This window comes from Ciconia boyciana, chromosome 3 (assembly GCF_034638445.1).
Source record: "Ciconia boyciana chromosome 3, ASM3463844v1, whole genome shotgun sequence".
Lineage (NCBI taxonomy): Eukaryota > Metazoa > Chordata > Aves > Ciconiiformes > Ciconiidae > Ciconia > Ciconia boyciana.
Genome location: NC_132936.1, coordinates 38,024,804 through 38,040,809, shown reverse-complemented (window position 1 = coordinate 38,040,809; position 16,006 = coordinate 38,024,804). Strand labels below are relative to the sequence as shown.

Here is a 16,006-nt window from a genome sequence, read left to right as displayed (position 1 = left end):
GTAAGGCCATGGCACCAAGAAATTAAGTAGTATGTGGCAGAAAGGACTTGTAAGTAAGGCACTTGACTAATGCAAATCACAATCTCTTCCTCTATACTCCCGCATTTCTAATGATGTTTAGTTATAAAAGCATTGGGCCTCTCAATTATATAATTTTAGATTGTTCAAAGTCTTTTATTTAAAGATCAGCATTTCTGTATTACCACTAAATATTTTATTTCTTTAGAAGTTTGCCAATGTATACAAGATTCACAATATTTTAAGAACGCATATGGTGAAAGCTTAAAACTTCATCACAACAGCAATTTCCTCAGTACTTTGCTGAATCAGCAGCTTGCTCAGTCGTGTTCATTCCGACATTAACTTAGGTGATAATGAAATAAAGATGAAATTAATAAAGAATACAGGAGGGAGGGGGAATATGAGTCTTGACTTCTACTTTACAGTGACCTTTATTTTGATCTTTTCCCAATACTGAAAAAATATTGGTATTTTATTGTAGTGTATTACAGGTCAGAAAACTACTTAACACTACGATGCTTTAAATAAAACAAGTTACAATCTTATTAAATATTTGACAACTATTGAAGTCACAGAAAAAAGTACATAGCTAAATTTATCTTTTGTAATAAGCAAATTTCAACACAATACTAAGTCATTTATGAAATAAGAAAGGTTCCATATATTAGCTTTTCAATTACTCCAAGTAATTGCCCCAAGAAAATATCATTATTTTGCAACATTTTATTAGTGCAAGCAAATGTAATTAGGTAAAACAGCCAAGATCTTTAAGGTTTAACTTCAAAACAGCTACATCAATCATGATGATACTTTTTAAATCTAGACACATACATGTCCAGTAACATATGCATTAACTACTTTATATATATTTAGATTGTCCAGTAGAAGGGACAATTTACACGTGACTAGGTAGACAGATTACTTTTATAGTTTTATTTTCCTGTGAAAGAAAATAAATCTATCAAACTATATTAACACAAACTGCTGACAGTATTTTTAAGATCTAAAAATCACATTTTCCTCTAGACGATCCATCATTTGAAACATCATTAAACTCTAAGCCAAAAAAAAGATAGCACAAAGATTTCTCTAATATCAACAAAACACTGCAGCTGGTAATTATAAATTAATTGTTTCCACAGGCTTTCTAAAGTGCAACATTTGTTGCCATAATATTGCAAATAGTTCAACACTAACAAATGGAAAACTAAAAGTCACATTGCTGTGCTTAGTAATCCAAATTTATTTTTTTCTCCTCAGCTCTAACTCCATTTTCCCTGTAGGGAGAAGCAGACAGAAAAGAATGACACCTTCTAAATTTATTGAAGAAATTGAAGTTTCTAAGATAAATCTTTCAAAACTTTGAAAAAAATTAATAATTCATCTTTTGCTTTTCGTGCTAAAATAATGAACCAGTTTACTGGCAAATGATAAGTAGATGCCACTAACGCTTTGAATTTAAAATAGATTCCCTTTTTGCAGTAAAGCCATTTAAGCCCTTTTTCCTTAAGAAATTTGTAATCTTCCAAACACAGCACTATTGTGAACTTCAAAGTCTAGGTAACAAGTCAGTAAATGCACCACAAATGCCAGAGATGATAATATAGTATAGGTTAGTACTTAGTGGTAATGTTTGACCACATGCCAAAAGAGTGGTTTCACAGTTTTGTCATTTGCAGACCAAGTAACTTAATAAAACTGGCAATATGGTTTTTTTAGCTGGATGGAGAAATTATAATGTATGCTTACAGCACGGGCATTATACCGTAACCGAGTGGTTATAAATTACTACTTACTGTTTTTCTCATCTGGAAAGTTTGATTAGCATTCTCTGTAAACAACTGCAAGTCTTAAGCTACAAGACATAAACCAAAGTACAGTTCCAACGTGCAGCACACTGCACTGCTGATCTAAGTAATGTGACTACAGTTTAAACAGAATATTGCTCAGGCAAGTGGGTAAATACCTCACATACAGTTCAAATGGAACAAAGAATGAATTGCATGATCTTCAAATGATACCATTGTAAGCATTTATAATGGTGGCAGCCTCTTCTCTTCATGAAATTTAGGCCAAATGAACAATTCCCCTCACATCACCTGATTTTAAAAAGTGATAGAGATTATTTGAATATTTAACATAGTTATTTTAGATTGTTTCACATTAAGACCTTCCAGTACTTTACTAATTCCATTTCTGGTTGCTTTTAATCTCATATGTTATCTTTTATATTTTATCTTCAAAGAGAAGAGAAAACAGCCTGAACTAATTCCTCCTAAAGACTTATTTGTTGCAATTAAATTTTAGAAATAAAAAAAAAATGTAAGATTTTTAAGTCAAATAAACTTGCAAAACCACCATATAACACCAGCACCTCTAGTTCACAAGCTACAATGTTGATTAATGGCAAAAACACCTGCAGGGTAATCACGCTGGTAGAAAACTAGGGGAGGAAGAACAGCATGAATGAGAGAATGCAGGAAACACATTTTGTACTAACATTTACCAAAAGCAAAGAGTACCTGATTGTCCTGAATGCTTAGCACTGTAGTGAGATTCATTATGCAATAAGTAAAATCACAACTCTTCCAGAACTATACAGATGGGTAGTTCTTGGCCAAGTCATAGGCAGAAGAGGAGGACAAGAATCAAGATTATGACAACATTCTAGCACTGCCAACTGAATCTCCTGCTTTTTCTCAGATGCCACTGGTCCATCCTGCTTATCCTACCACTATGGCCCAGCTTCTTCCATTCTTCTCAAAGTAATGACGACATATGCCATAGCTCAGAATACTTCCCTTAATTTGTCTCCTTCTTGTCCAGCATTTATGGCTTTAACTAGATTGTACTTCAAGTACAAGAGCTAGAAATTAATATAACACATCCCTGAAAATGGATACCTGAAAGAAGAGAACAGCAAGAGCAGTAGCAAATGTTGCAACAGTAATTTATCCTGCTCTTTGTGTTTGGAAGAGAAAGACTGGAATCAAATAATATTATTCCTTTTTTTCTTTCTTTTTTTCCCCTCAGTGTCTAGGAGAAGAATGAAGTTGAACAGCAGCAAAGCTTTCCTCTTTTTCAGCACACAAAACAGAAGACACTCAGGTGCCAATAATGAACAGGTACATAGATCTCCAGAGATATTAAAGGGCTGATATTAAAGGTAAATTAGCTGAGCATCTTTCAAAAGATGAAGCCACATGGGTGCCACAGCATCACTAATGAGCTGCTCTATCCATTTTCTTCAATTTAAAGCAACTGCAACTTGAAACTTATCCCAGAATATTTTAAAACATTACATAGAAAAAGAAAATATATCAGTTATTTGAAAAAATATTATTTTCAAGTACTCTTTAATACAATAATAAAATACTATCTTATGACTTTCCCACCTTAAGTTACAATTAACAATAAAGTAAATTATACAAAATCCTGTTGTTTCCAACAAGATCACAGAAACTCACGGTCCCTTTCAGATAAGATTTCTCTGTAACCCGCCCAGGAAACTGAAACCTAAAAACTAAAATTAAACACTCTAGTTGATCATAAAATTTGCAAAGGAATATGAAGAGCAGTCCTAAGACATTCCATACTTTCAGCCATTGTAGAGAACTATTAAAACACTAAGTTTAAGCTGAATGTGAGAGCCGTAACAGATGAGTACAGGTGTTATACAGCAATGACACCTATTAAAGCTACACTGACACCTAGGACAAGTTGAGGTGGGCTTAATGAAAGTCGCTAGGTAAAACATTCAAAGTGAAAAGGGGAGCAAGGTGACTGATATGCTGTGAAATGTGCTGCTATATATGAAAATGCTAGTGCAATAGTTGTCTTGCTGTAGTTACTGAAAAGTCTATTAAACCATTTAAATAATACAAGCCTACATTTCCTATACAATGTTATACACTTCTGTTACGCAGATGTCTGCATAAATTGAAGTAGTAGTGTAAACCTCAACTATAATTTCATTACATGAGGAAATGTAGCACAAGCCTGTAACACACATTCTTCTCTGGTTTAGAACCATTTTTTTTCCATATCCCTAAATTCCTTCCACAAGAGATTTTCCTCCAGGTGTTGGATAACATCTTTTTCTTTCATCTCCATCCTTAATTTCTCTTTTTACACAGCTTTGCTTCAATACACTCCCAACCTTGCTTTAGCTTCACTTTTTTCAGTGTAGGTACAAATGCCCTAAATAAATGCAGAGGACTATAAATTATAATTTTATTATAATTGCAGGTTCCAGCAATGCAGGTCACAGTCATTACACCCCACCAAAAAATAATATAATGCAATCAGAGGCTTCCCAACCATGAAGCTAACAATTATCCACCTAGTAAATCAAACTTGTACAAGTGGTATCCATAACCCATGAGCACCCGCTAATGTAGTTAAGCGAACCAATTCAGTCTTGCTGTTCTATCACAACTCATTATGATATGGGCAAGATAACAAACAGCTCAGCCAGCAGATTAGACCATCCTTTGAGATATGGATTAATCATTTTAGCAAGTGTAAACCTCCAAGCAAAATCCCCACAAAGAACAAAAAAAAAACAAAAAAAAAAACAGCTTTAGGTTGACACCCAATATGGGAAAGCCTGAGCAACTAAAGTCTGGCAAATTTATATGGAACTAAATTTTTCACAGGTCTTTTAGACAGTCTTAAGTACAGACAGAGCTACTACATTCCCTTGTAATTAAGAAAAACTCTACGCAATTGATCTGGGAACAAAAATTTCAAGAACAGGCTAAGAGCAAAAGGTAAGATCTGTCCCTTGAAGTTCTGTTCTGTATTATCTGCAAAAGGATATTCTGCACAACAGGCAGCTTCTTGGTTCTGTAGGGTTAGTTCTATATAACAGTTGAAATTAAATCAGAGACAAGGCGGTGGAAACTGCTAAAATACTCTGCTGGAATGTAGTACTATAGACAAATGTGTAATTAATTTTTTTGAATTTTATTATTTGCTTTTATGTTAAAAAAGTCTTCATGAATTTCTGAAATATATGCATCAGTTTAAGATTCTCAAAAATGCACATCAAATGAAACAATTTCTGAATACTAGTAGAAAACAGTTTTAAATATCAAAAGCATATTTTGCAAACATAAAGAGCTAGAAAAAAAAATTAGTCTGATTTGTTTGGGGGGGGGAGTTTCCAGACCTGTTTTTTGCATGTGTTAAACCACTATACAGTCATGCAATAATTAAAGTCCATGCATCTTATCCTAGGACATTTTTCATTACATTACAGGACAGTAATTTTTTTGTTTTCCTATATCCACATGCAAAAGTAAAATGTCCACCAAGCCCATGCAAATTCTGTCCTAGTCTATCATATTAAGTGAAATATTATCATAGATTTCAGGACAGTGCAAGTTACATACAAAAACAAATAAGCAAATTGCAAGGTTTTCAGATTAGTTCAATCTCCATCTGATAAAAATAGTAATAAAGAACTTATTAACATATATCCAGAAAAATCAAACATTTCAACATGGTAAAGGTCTTAATGTGTGTCAGAGCCTTCAAAAGGTGCATAACAAGAAAATTAACACAGGATAATACACAAGAAAATAATTGTTTTCTATCATAATGGGTCAATTAGGTAACCAAACATTCAGGATTTCATGCATTAATTCAGCTCACCAGATTTGCAGGGGGAAATAGTCAAACAGGCTAAAAAATTTCAAGATACTTGGGAGATTTTAGGGGATTTTAGGAGTACTCCATAGTAGCATAACAGAAAAAGTTACCGTAGAATATACTGAGTTTATTTAGAAGAAACCCTTCGATTTTTGTAAGCATTGCTGTGTGGCAGACCAAAAATGAAAGCAGTTCATAAGTACAGGCTCTTTAGCACAAAACAAAGATAGGAGGGAAGGTAAATGGTTTGCCCAGTCCCACATTAGTAGCATTGGAAAAGGGAACAGCATAATGAAAACTAAGTCTAATCAATATATCTATCAGGTCAGCGTTTAGCCTGTCATCCTACTACGTACAGCTCTAAGACCTTTGGTAAATATCTTAATGAGTAAATATCTTAATGAAAAACAAAGATCTTATTATAAAGAAATAAATTTTAAAAAATTCAGACAACATCTACATCTGGAAATCTCTGCAGTCTACATAGTCTATGCCATCTCCGTTTGTATTACAAGCATTTCAGACTGCCTTCACAGAAAGCTCACTGTGAAAAGAAAAATAGTTACAATAAGCCAAACATAATGCATTACGCTATTAATAAATGCACATGCTATTACACAGTAATTCAGTAAAACACAGATTAAATCTTAGCATCACAAATGTCAACATTATCTTAAAAATTACAAAATTATTGCAGAAATACTTAAAACTACATCCTCTCGGGGTAAAGGTTAATAACGCACAAATAATAAGAATATATAGCATCTGAATCCTAAAAAAATAGTTTTAAAAAGTAGCTGGCTCAACTAAGTGATAATAGCAGGATAAATAGCTACAGACATTTAAAGAAAGGCAATACTGTAGAGAAGTAGTAATTATCTCTATGGAAGAATGATTCATATATGATTACCATCGTGGAACTTCATCCCAACTTCCATCAGAATTCAATCAGCACCAGTTGCAATGGAAAAAAAAATAAAAACACATATTGGAGCTATAAAATAGCTTCTAACTATAGACTACGTGCCACTACTCATTTATTTGCATAAGTGCCTTTAAATTTGAAGCTTGTAATATGGAATGTAGGCAAGAGGGAAAAGGTTTTATGAGGAATTCATGGACCATATCATCAGCACTATACTCATCAATGTTAACAGAAACTACACACAAATGCCTTTTCTCTATTTAATCAAGGTTTTCAATAATCGGACTCTTTCTCCAGTACCACTTATCAATACATACATGAAAGCCAGACACAGGAATTTAAAGATCAAGAACTATTTTTATGTGGGGACAGAGAAAGGAGAAAACAGAACTATATATACACAAACACCTCAGCGCTGAGGTAATTCCCTGAAACAAGATGCATAGGAACAAACAACAAGGCTTCCATTCAAAGCTTTCTTGAAATATAGAAGAGAAAAATGAGAATAACTGGTTTCTAAAATGGTTATATATGTTCTCATAATTTTAAAATGACTGCCTGCAAGCATGGTTCCAGTGTTCTGCTTCTGGAAGCAAAGCAACAGCCCACAGCATGCTCTAGCAACCTGAAACTACAAGACCAAAAGACACAAGTTTCTTATGGAAACAGTGACAAAGTTAACTGTCATCATGCAAGCAGTACAACTTTAATCACATTTTATAGGTACGAGATCCATTCAGTAAGAAATCCAAGGAGCAACATGTAAAATGGCAAAAGATCAAGAACAGATAGCCAAGAAACATAAATCTGATGCCAGGATACCTGCGCTACAATTGTACAGTTTGATTCCTGGCAAGCATAGTTAATGCATAAAAAAAACCACATCAGGCTCTCTGATCTTGATTTTCCTTTATTCACGGTCCAATTAGATGAAGTAAACTTAAAGGAATGGGAACAACAAGCTGGTAGACCAAGAGGTCTGCTAGGACATGCTGCCTATTAAGTACAGGATATCAAGGATCTACTACTGACAATTATTCAATCACTTTGATAGCAACGGATGACAAAAATGCCACCTGTGCATTAAGGAGAAAGCTCTAATACACACTGTAGAAATGGCTCCCATCAAATAGCCTCGATGGAAAACAGGCACAGAGTTTGTCCTAATCTCTCCCCAGTGCTGTATTACCCACTGGTTCCCACTGTGGCTGCTTTCCCTTTTGCTCAGATTTGCTCTTTCCAATGAGAGGGCAGATGTTTTCTCAGCCTGCCGAGCATTTATGCTGACCTCCGTGGGGAAGTCTGCAGAACCTTTCCCATAGAAGAGCAAAGCAACACCAAGTGCCTGGAAGAACATACACCCCTTCACTTGTCTGTAGTACAGTGTCCTGAAGAAGCAACTTCAGAATTACTATAATTGATAATGTCAATCCATAAACTATGTTTCTGCAAAGACACCACTATTTTTTTGCAAAATTCACTGTTATCCAGGCTCACAGTAACCCAAAAGCCCTTAATACTGCAGTTCAGTTTACAGTGCTTTTATTACTAAGTCATGAAGGAATAACTCTTAGCATTTCTTTGCACTACAGTAGCAACAGTTCAGAGAAAGTTAGGATGACTAATTAGGTAATAAAAGCAAATCATCATTATGCATGGCATACTTGCCTTCTAAATAATACAAGAGCACAAAAACGTGCATTTTCAAATTTTCACTTGCAAAAGTGAAAACGGCAGATTGATACTAATCAATTTAAAGTTTAAATAACATGCTCGGCTCAATTCAGGGTGAATAAAATACAGTAATTTGCACAATCCCTTAAGAGTACTTAATCCTGGGATAGATTTCCCACTTCCAGTAACACATGCATTTCAATATAAAAAACACTACAACCACAGAATTTTACCCTGAATGTGACCAGTGAAGCACTGGGAAGTGTGCCATTGGCTTTTTAATCAATACCACACCACCCAATAGTTCATAGACAGAAAAATCCACACAGCCTAATCTCTCCAAAGCTTCCAAGAAAATCTGTTAAGTATAATGAAAGGAAAAAAAGTTTTGTCTGAAAACTGAATTTCTGAAAGGGAGAACAAGTATCTTTAAGCAGTTTTGTAGGTTATAAAGTAACAAATTTTATAGATATTTCATATACATCTCATGTTTCAGTTTCTTGAGCAGCACCCTTCGTGGTAGCTTAGCCTTCCAATAATAACCCAGCTGATCAATCAAGTAGTAGGAAAGTGTTACCTGCCTGGATAGGAGCTGCCATCTTTGCTGTGGCTGCACTAAATGCAGACGTCTGGATGCACATGCCCCAGCTGGGGAGTCAGCAGAACGTGGTCAAGGCAGAGGTTTCGTTATCAGCAGTGTATGTTGAGAAGCACATAAATTTCATGTGTTCGTGTTTACAGTTGAAGGTATAAAGGGGAGAAATCACTCCTGATCCCAGCTCCCTCATACATGAATAAAACACACAGATGTAGGATGCTGATGTTAGAATAAGCACAGGGAATGCATTCTCTCCCTCATAAAAAAAAAGTAATCCACTCTATGGACAGCTAACTCCTCTCTTTGAATCATAACCACTGTATCACTCATATTCCAGCCCTAGGGAACAAAGCAAGAGCTTTAGTCAGAAATCAGTGAAGACTCTTTGGTAAGACTCTTGTTTACTTTGATTTTTCACTGGCCCATGAAATGACATAGTGCTTTGAGAATGTATACATAGACAAGAGGCTCAGTAATCTAAAGACAGCCTTCACTGTTACATTTCCTTTAGGCAGCAACAAAGGCAGCACATACTCTTTAAACAAGTTTGTGTCACTTTTCTAACACATAACACCACAACTTTTTATGCTGATCTATTCAGCTACACATTGGGAGTTGATGTTGGGTTCACTTTCAATCCTCTAGAGGTAAAGCACAAAGAATTGCATCATGTCGCATTCAGAAACACTATATCAGAGCTCTATGCACGTACAACCTGTACAATCTATGCTATTTTTCTTGTGAAAGGCTTTAGAAACATTACTGGTCAGTGTGTGTTTTAATGTATATAAAATTCTTTCTATGCTCAATAAAAGTAAACTGCTGATGGACTTGCCTTGCAAAAGGCTTGCTTCCACCTCCATAAGGGAAATCTCCAACTTCTACCATGAAAAAGGAATTATAAATAAAACCATTTTTCTTCCTTTTAGGAACAGATCTATAAATAAGGACAGCTGTATGACACTACTGAGATTGCATTTCTTCCATATGGCTGAACTAAGTGGCTATGGTGACTGAGCAAAAGTGTCCTAAAAAAAGTTTAAAAAACTTGCCCAAGTCCACAACCTAAAATAACGATATGTAACCACCCAGGTATCTCACAGTACATCACATCACACTGCAATGTTATGTAGAGAGAGCAAAAAGCAACCTGATGTGGGCACAAAAGCAGATGACAAACACAGGAGGTTAGGACACTCATTGCATCAAGCCTGCAGTGGATCCAGGCTTCTCAACTAAGGCATGATGAAAGGCTTCCTTAAGAACCTAAACACACAGTTCATACATACAGCCCTTTAGGATTCAATGCCTAAGCAACCACAACAAATTATATCCTTCAGAGACTGAAGTGTGCTTTGAGCACGCTGATAATCTGCTAACACTGAACTGACAGCAAAGTATCATGGCCCTGCAGACAAAAGCTTATGAGCTGCTCAGCTCTTCAATTAGAGATGGTGGTAAGGGCACACGTTCAAGAGGACCAACACCTATATTCAATGCCTTGTCAGCACATGCGTTCTCCAGTCCAATCTTTTATCTCCCTGGGGTGTGACCCTGTTATCAAATTATAGGATAAACTGGGAGATCAGCCTGCTCATATTCTATTGCTGTTATTACCCTGAATCACACAGAATAAGCACCAGACAACAGTAAGAGAGAAAACAAAAGGGAATGTGATCATTCTTGTAAGGAGGGCACTCTCCAAAAGGAAAAGGTTCTGGGTTCCCATCTTCGTCTTCAGAATGCTGTGTTTTATTAAAAGGCTCTACAGCACAAAAGGCATCAAAAACTGGCAGATTCAACTAGTGACACTTTCAGTGTGATCTGAATCTTTTGAGAACAGTCCAAGTTTAAGTGATCATGACATACAAGCATGCTAGCTCAAACCTAAGCATATAATCAGAAAATAAGCAATATATTAAAAACAGTCCTTGCCATCAAAAGAAAACAAAAAGTCAAGTCTTTTAAAAAAATTTATCTGGTACAAACATTTCATAAAATTCAGAAAAATAATCACTTCAGAAGTTAGTTTTCTAAGCACATGAAAACTCAGATAAAGTTCAGAAGAGACATCACATCACGCTTTCACAGCATTGAGCCTATCAAACAACATAAGCACAGAAGTCACAATTTCAGCAGTTTCAAACATGTTCAAAATGACAAATTCTGATTGAATATAGACAACTAAGGAATATACTACATTTTATGTAGTTTAAATTTTTTACCTGTCCAGATTTCTGTGAAAAGCAACAAGTATAAGATACAGGTCTAAACTAACTTAAGTGACTTAAAATATTTCCTGTATGTCTTTTTAAGCTGTCACCCTGTAAAATCAATGATTTCTCTCGATCCAGAGCAAGAATGCTTTTTTTTTTTTTTAAGAATACTAAATAATCTTGAAACAGGTTAGATCAATTTTCAGGGGCAAGGGACTGCTTGTATCTATTGCCTTTAAGTAAGGAAGGATGTCTTTCTTTCACAAAGAAGCTTTCCCAAGTTAAATAGTAATGAAGCCTTATGTAAAAATATATATATATTTATATAAATATACACACACACACACAGATTCTTTGCTTTTATTCTAGCAAAGAGTTGTCAGATATAAAGAGGCTAACTACTTATGTCCTTCCTGTCAGCAGCAGGTGTCATCTCTCAGCTATACAATGAGGGTGTGATTTATCTCATCTGACTTTACACTACACTCAATCAGGGCTCCCTTAACTTTTTTTTTTTAATTTTAAACCAAGACATTTCCAGAGGTCAATTTATCTCACCCCAGAACAGGCTGTTGAAACAGCTCGGATAAATGACCCTCAGGAGATATCCTTTCTCTAGAATAGCTCTATGACCTACTGTAACTAGCTCAAACTTCAATACGCATTCTTAAGACATCTGAAGATTGGCAAAAGAAAAACGTAGCCCCTGTTTGCACATTTACCTATCCCAGGAATTGTACCGAAGAGAAGGTTTCAGTTACTGCTGGGATCCATTCAAAGCCCATGGCAGTCTGCTCCAGGCAGGTGCACCCTCATCTCCTTCTCATGCAGATGACAAATGCTAGCCTATTTCAAAACTGAACATAACCTTAAAATCTTAAAAATGCAGAGAAAAGATCAGTAAAACTAGGCAGCAATTTTAATTTATGTTCATTATATTTATTATTCATGTTTCAGTCAGAGCTATATATGCATAAACATGCTCACAGGAGCGATGCAAAGTCAAAGCAGCTGCTTAACTTGGCTAAAAAGAGGCCTCTGGTGGCAGTTGTGAAGTATAACCTCTCATAGTTTTCTGAAATATGTATTTTGATGACATAATTTTTTATATAGAAACTGCTACAGAAAGCAGACTAAGCAGTTAGATTTGCAGTGAAAATTTTGACATATTACTGCTCATCTCCAAAGCACTAACCATTTCAGCCCATCCTTCTTCATGCCTACACCACAGTTCTCAAATTAGTCTTAAAGTTGCATATATTTCCAGTTAAGTAAAGCATCTCATTTTTAAATAACTGCGTTGAAAACTTCAGTGTTAAAGTTATTTCTAAAGATAGTAACAATTAAGTTAAGGTTATGAGGCCTGCTTATTCCCCAACACCAACCATGAAGGCTCCTTGATTTTGTTGAAAAATTACATCAACTGACAAGGAAAATTCACAGAAATATTTCTATATAAAAATGCAGCATTTCTTGGGTAAGCATAAGAATAAAATAAGCCTGCAGAGTAAAACATATTAGACTGGCAAACGCATATGAGTTCTGTAAAATTCATTTCCTTTATTAAAGCTTCATGACACTGACCCATATGGAACATAGGGAACCCAAACGTTAGGCACATGATTAGGAACAATCACACAGCCTACAAGAAGCTAGGTAAGGCTCCCTGCCTTCTAGAAAGAGCCAGCAGACAGGAGAATCATAACAATGTGGAGAATTGTAACAAGTATGTTAAGGCTGGTATGAAAGACGTGAACGGAGATGTACGTGTGCAGGGACTGAAAGAAGCAGCAGGCCAAGGACTAAAATAACAGCCTGTACTGATCGCAAAGGACACCACTCCCAGCAGTAAAACTGAGGGATGTATTTTTATGTCAAAATCCAAAGTCCTGCTATCCCGTAAGATCACAGCACAGACTCCCATCAGCAGAGGACCATGCATCTCAGCACCAGCAGAATGGCAATAAGGTTTCAGCGTATCACATGCACCAACCTCTTCCTCTGCATCCAACAAGACAAGGAGATGATAAACGTATTTCAAACATATATATAAGACAAGGAAAAACATAAAACTTGGCCTAAGATCTATGGCAGCTGACCTAAGTAATAGTCTGAGGCAAGAGGCAGCCTGTAACAGCTGATGATTTGCTTATTGGTTGGACTGGAGTAAAAGTAATCCCGTTATCATTTAAGAGCCCGCAAACAGGACTCAAGCAGACTCAACTGAGGACTTTCTCTGGCATGGCCAACTTTTCTACTGCTCTCTTGGTCCTTGATACTGGCATCTCAGGAAGGGAATAACAAATCCCATCACCAGAACTGACCCTGTAAGCCACTGTTATCTGCAACAGCTACACCAAGCAGTTCCTCTTGGGATGAAGCTACAGCAAGCAGCTACAACTATCGTTTCCATCCTTCTATTTATGTTGGCGATTACCTTAAAAGCTGTTCAGGATGCAAATTAAGTTTAATAGTTTTAGTGTTGTATATTACCAAATGCAAACCACTAATTATTTTCAGCTGAGCAAAACAGACAAGATCTACAGAAGAAGATAATTTAACATTTCTCCCATCAGACTGGCCAGCCTGCAGCCATACTAACATAAGAGCAATGCTAAAAACATTTACTATTTGGTATTTATTATAAAAAATAGCTGAACTGCCTAGCCAATGTGCACTATATTTCTCTTGAAATAACAGTCTTTTAATTCTTAGTAGTAAACTCATTAACAGATTTTAAGCAACAGGTCTATCTGTTCCATCTTTTTATTTATGCCACAGTTACCTTAAGAGATGTTCAGGATGGAACATAAGCTGAAAAATCTTCATGGAATATCTATTTTTAAAGTACAGATTTGCAAAACACTGTACAACTAAAGCTCTGCACTTCCTATGTACAGCTGCATTTTTTCCTGACAGGGTTTCAGTGCAGGTCCAATCCAACGAAACAAACTTAACTGCTCTTTCAAAGAGATACTTCATTTTCATAGAATGACAGCTCAAATCTTTGAAGGAGGAAAAAAGTCTAGCTAAAAGAAAATGTAATAATTTTCCTTGTCCAGAAGGGATTGTAAAGGATTTATTACTGCCAAAGTTTCTCTTCATATTGATGACAACAACTCAACACATTTCATTTTTTACAGATAGAAAGTACATCCAAGTAACAAAATGCACTTGCAAACAAACATTGAAAACACTTCAACTGAGAAGATCAAATTTACATGAAGCAACACATAGCTATGCATGTAAGTACACAACTTGTTACACAACCACAACTGGACAATAGGACACTGCCAACAGCGGACGCCCACCATGGATCTTTCCTCCCATAATCTGCTCCATCCAGTCCTACTGGCAGTCCCTCAGGATACATAACAGTGAAATTCATACTGTGGAGAAATATAAGCTTTGCCATAGAGTAGCAGACCAATGGCTCATCTTCCCCTTTATCACACTTAATCTGTTTATACTTTACCTGACCAAGGGCAAGCCCCTTACTGAGCAACTACAGAATGACAAAACACTTGTCTACACAATTAAGATACTCTTTATATTTAGAGAGAGTCAGATAAGGAGGTGTGCCTGATCTGCCCTATTTAAACATCTCTACAATCTGACCTAGCTGTAGATATGATACCATATTGCCTTAAATTAGAAACTGCAGACAGAGAAGGTACTTGGTGGAATCACACACCTTTTTCAAGCCCATGGCTCTTCTCATCCCTATGGTTATCTAACTCAGTATACTGCAGTTACTAGGCCTGAGTTAACTAAGCTGCAGACATCTCTCAAGTTTCAGAGTGATTTGATCAGCAGCATAAAATGAGCTAGTGTACAGAGATTGAATTAGGACCCAACGAGTTGTTAGCCACGGTCCTGCAGGACTGTGGATTTGCCAGCTTAAGGAAACTCGCAGCTCTAGTAGAAGCAGCAAGTATTCTGCTAACCCAATTTAAGCTTGGACAAGTTGTTTAAGGGAGCCATGACCGTAAAGTGAGGGGTAAACCTTTGGCTATGCTCTAATTGTTAATGCTATAAATAATGCAAAGACAAAAACACCTGCAGAACCTTTCTGAGCACTGCAGTCCAAAAGCACGTTCACCAGCATTTGTACTGTTGGATGGCAGTCAGGTAGCCGTTCTTCTCTCATAGTTCTCAAGTAGCTTGACAAAAAACGGTTTAATGGAAGAGACTTCCGACTAATTTTCACAAGAAGGTCATGGAAAAGACCTGTCTATAGGAGTGCTCCCAAAGCAGCAATACTAACATTTATTTTTCAGAATCTAAGTTTATTCATGTATTTATAATATGAAAGTACCTCATCAAACAGGTAAGTTAAAAATGAAGGGAGACAAATATTACAGGCACTGTAAATAATGCACATAAAAAATTGCTAATTCAGGACAACAGGGAAGAAAAGTTAGGTAATAATCAGGAAGGGGGAAAATCAAGTTTTCCAGATACAAGGTTTTGCTTTAATGACCTCCAGTTTGTTCAGTGGTTTTGGTTTTTTTGGGTTTGTTTGTTTGTTTTTGGTTTTTGTTTTTGTTTGTTTGTTTGTGTTTTTTTTTACTTTCCCAAATGGCACTTAAAAGTGTACCTTGGGATTCTTCCCTACATTTACAAAGACTTTTGGGAAATACTCCCCCTTCCACTTCCTTTAAGGTCTTTCCTCCCAATAGCTCTTTGCTGCTGAAGAGAAAGCAGTACGGGGCGGGGGGGGGAGGGGAGGTAAGCAGACCAAGGTATATGCAAGTACAATAACCACTTCCCATAGTTTCTCAGTATACGGAAATTCAAATTCCAGTTTCAGCTGCCCAGTGCTTTGAAAGAAATTCTTTGCAAAATCAGACTCCCATAGAGCAGACAAGGACTTCACAGTATCCATGAATTTCAAACCAGATAGTCTGAGAATAG

The 16,006-nt window shown here is 36.2% G+C and overlaps 1 protein-coding gene across 8 annotated transcripts in view; it reads right to left on the bottom strand.

The window, feature by feature from the left end:
- BCKDHB (branched chain keto acid dehydrogenase E1 subunit beta) overlaps positions 1-16,006 on the bottom strand; it is a 165,525-nt gene that overhangs the window by 105,789 nt on the left and 43,730 nt on the right. The window contains exon 9 of one of the 8 annotated variants that reach the window (XM_072855356.1): positions 12,938-13,090. The exons of the other annotated variants lie outside the window; for them this stretch is intronic. Coding sequence (XP_072711457.1) covers positions 13,061-13,090 — 30 coding nt within the window. The 3' untranslated portion in view covers positions 12,938-13,060. Of the gene's footprint in view, positions 1-12,937; positions 13,091-16,006 lie in introns of those variants that run through there. 8 annotated transcript variants of the gene reach the window in all.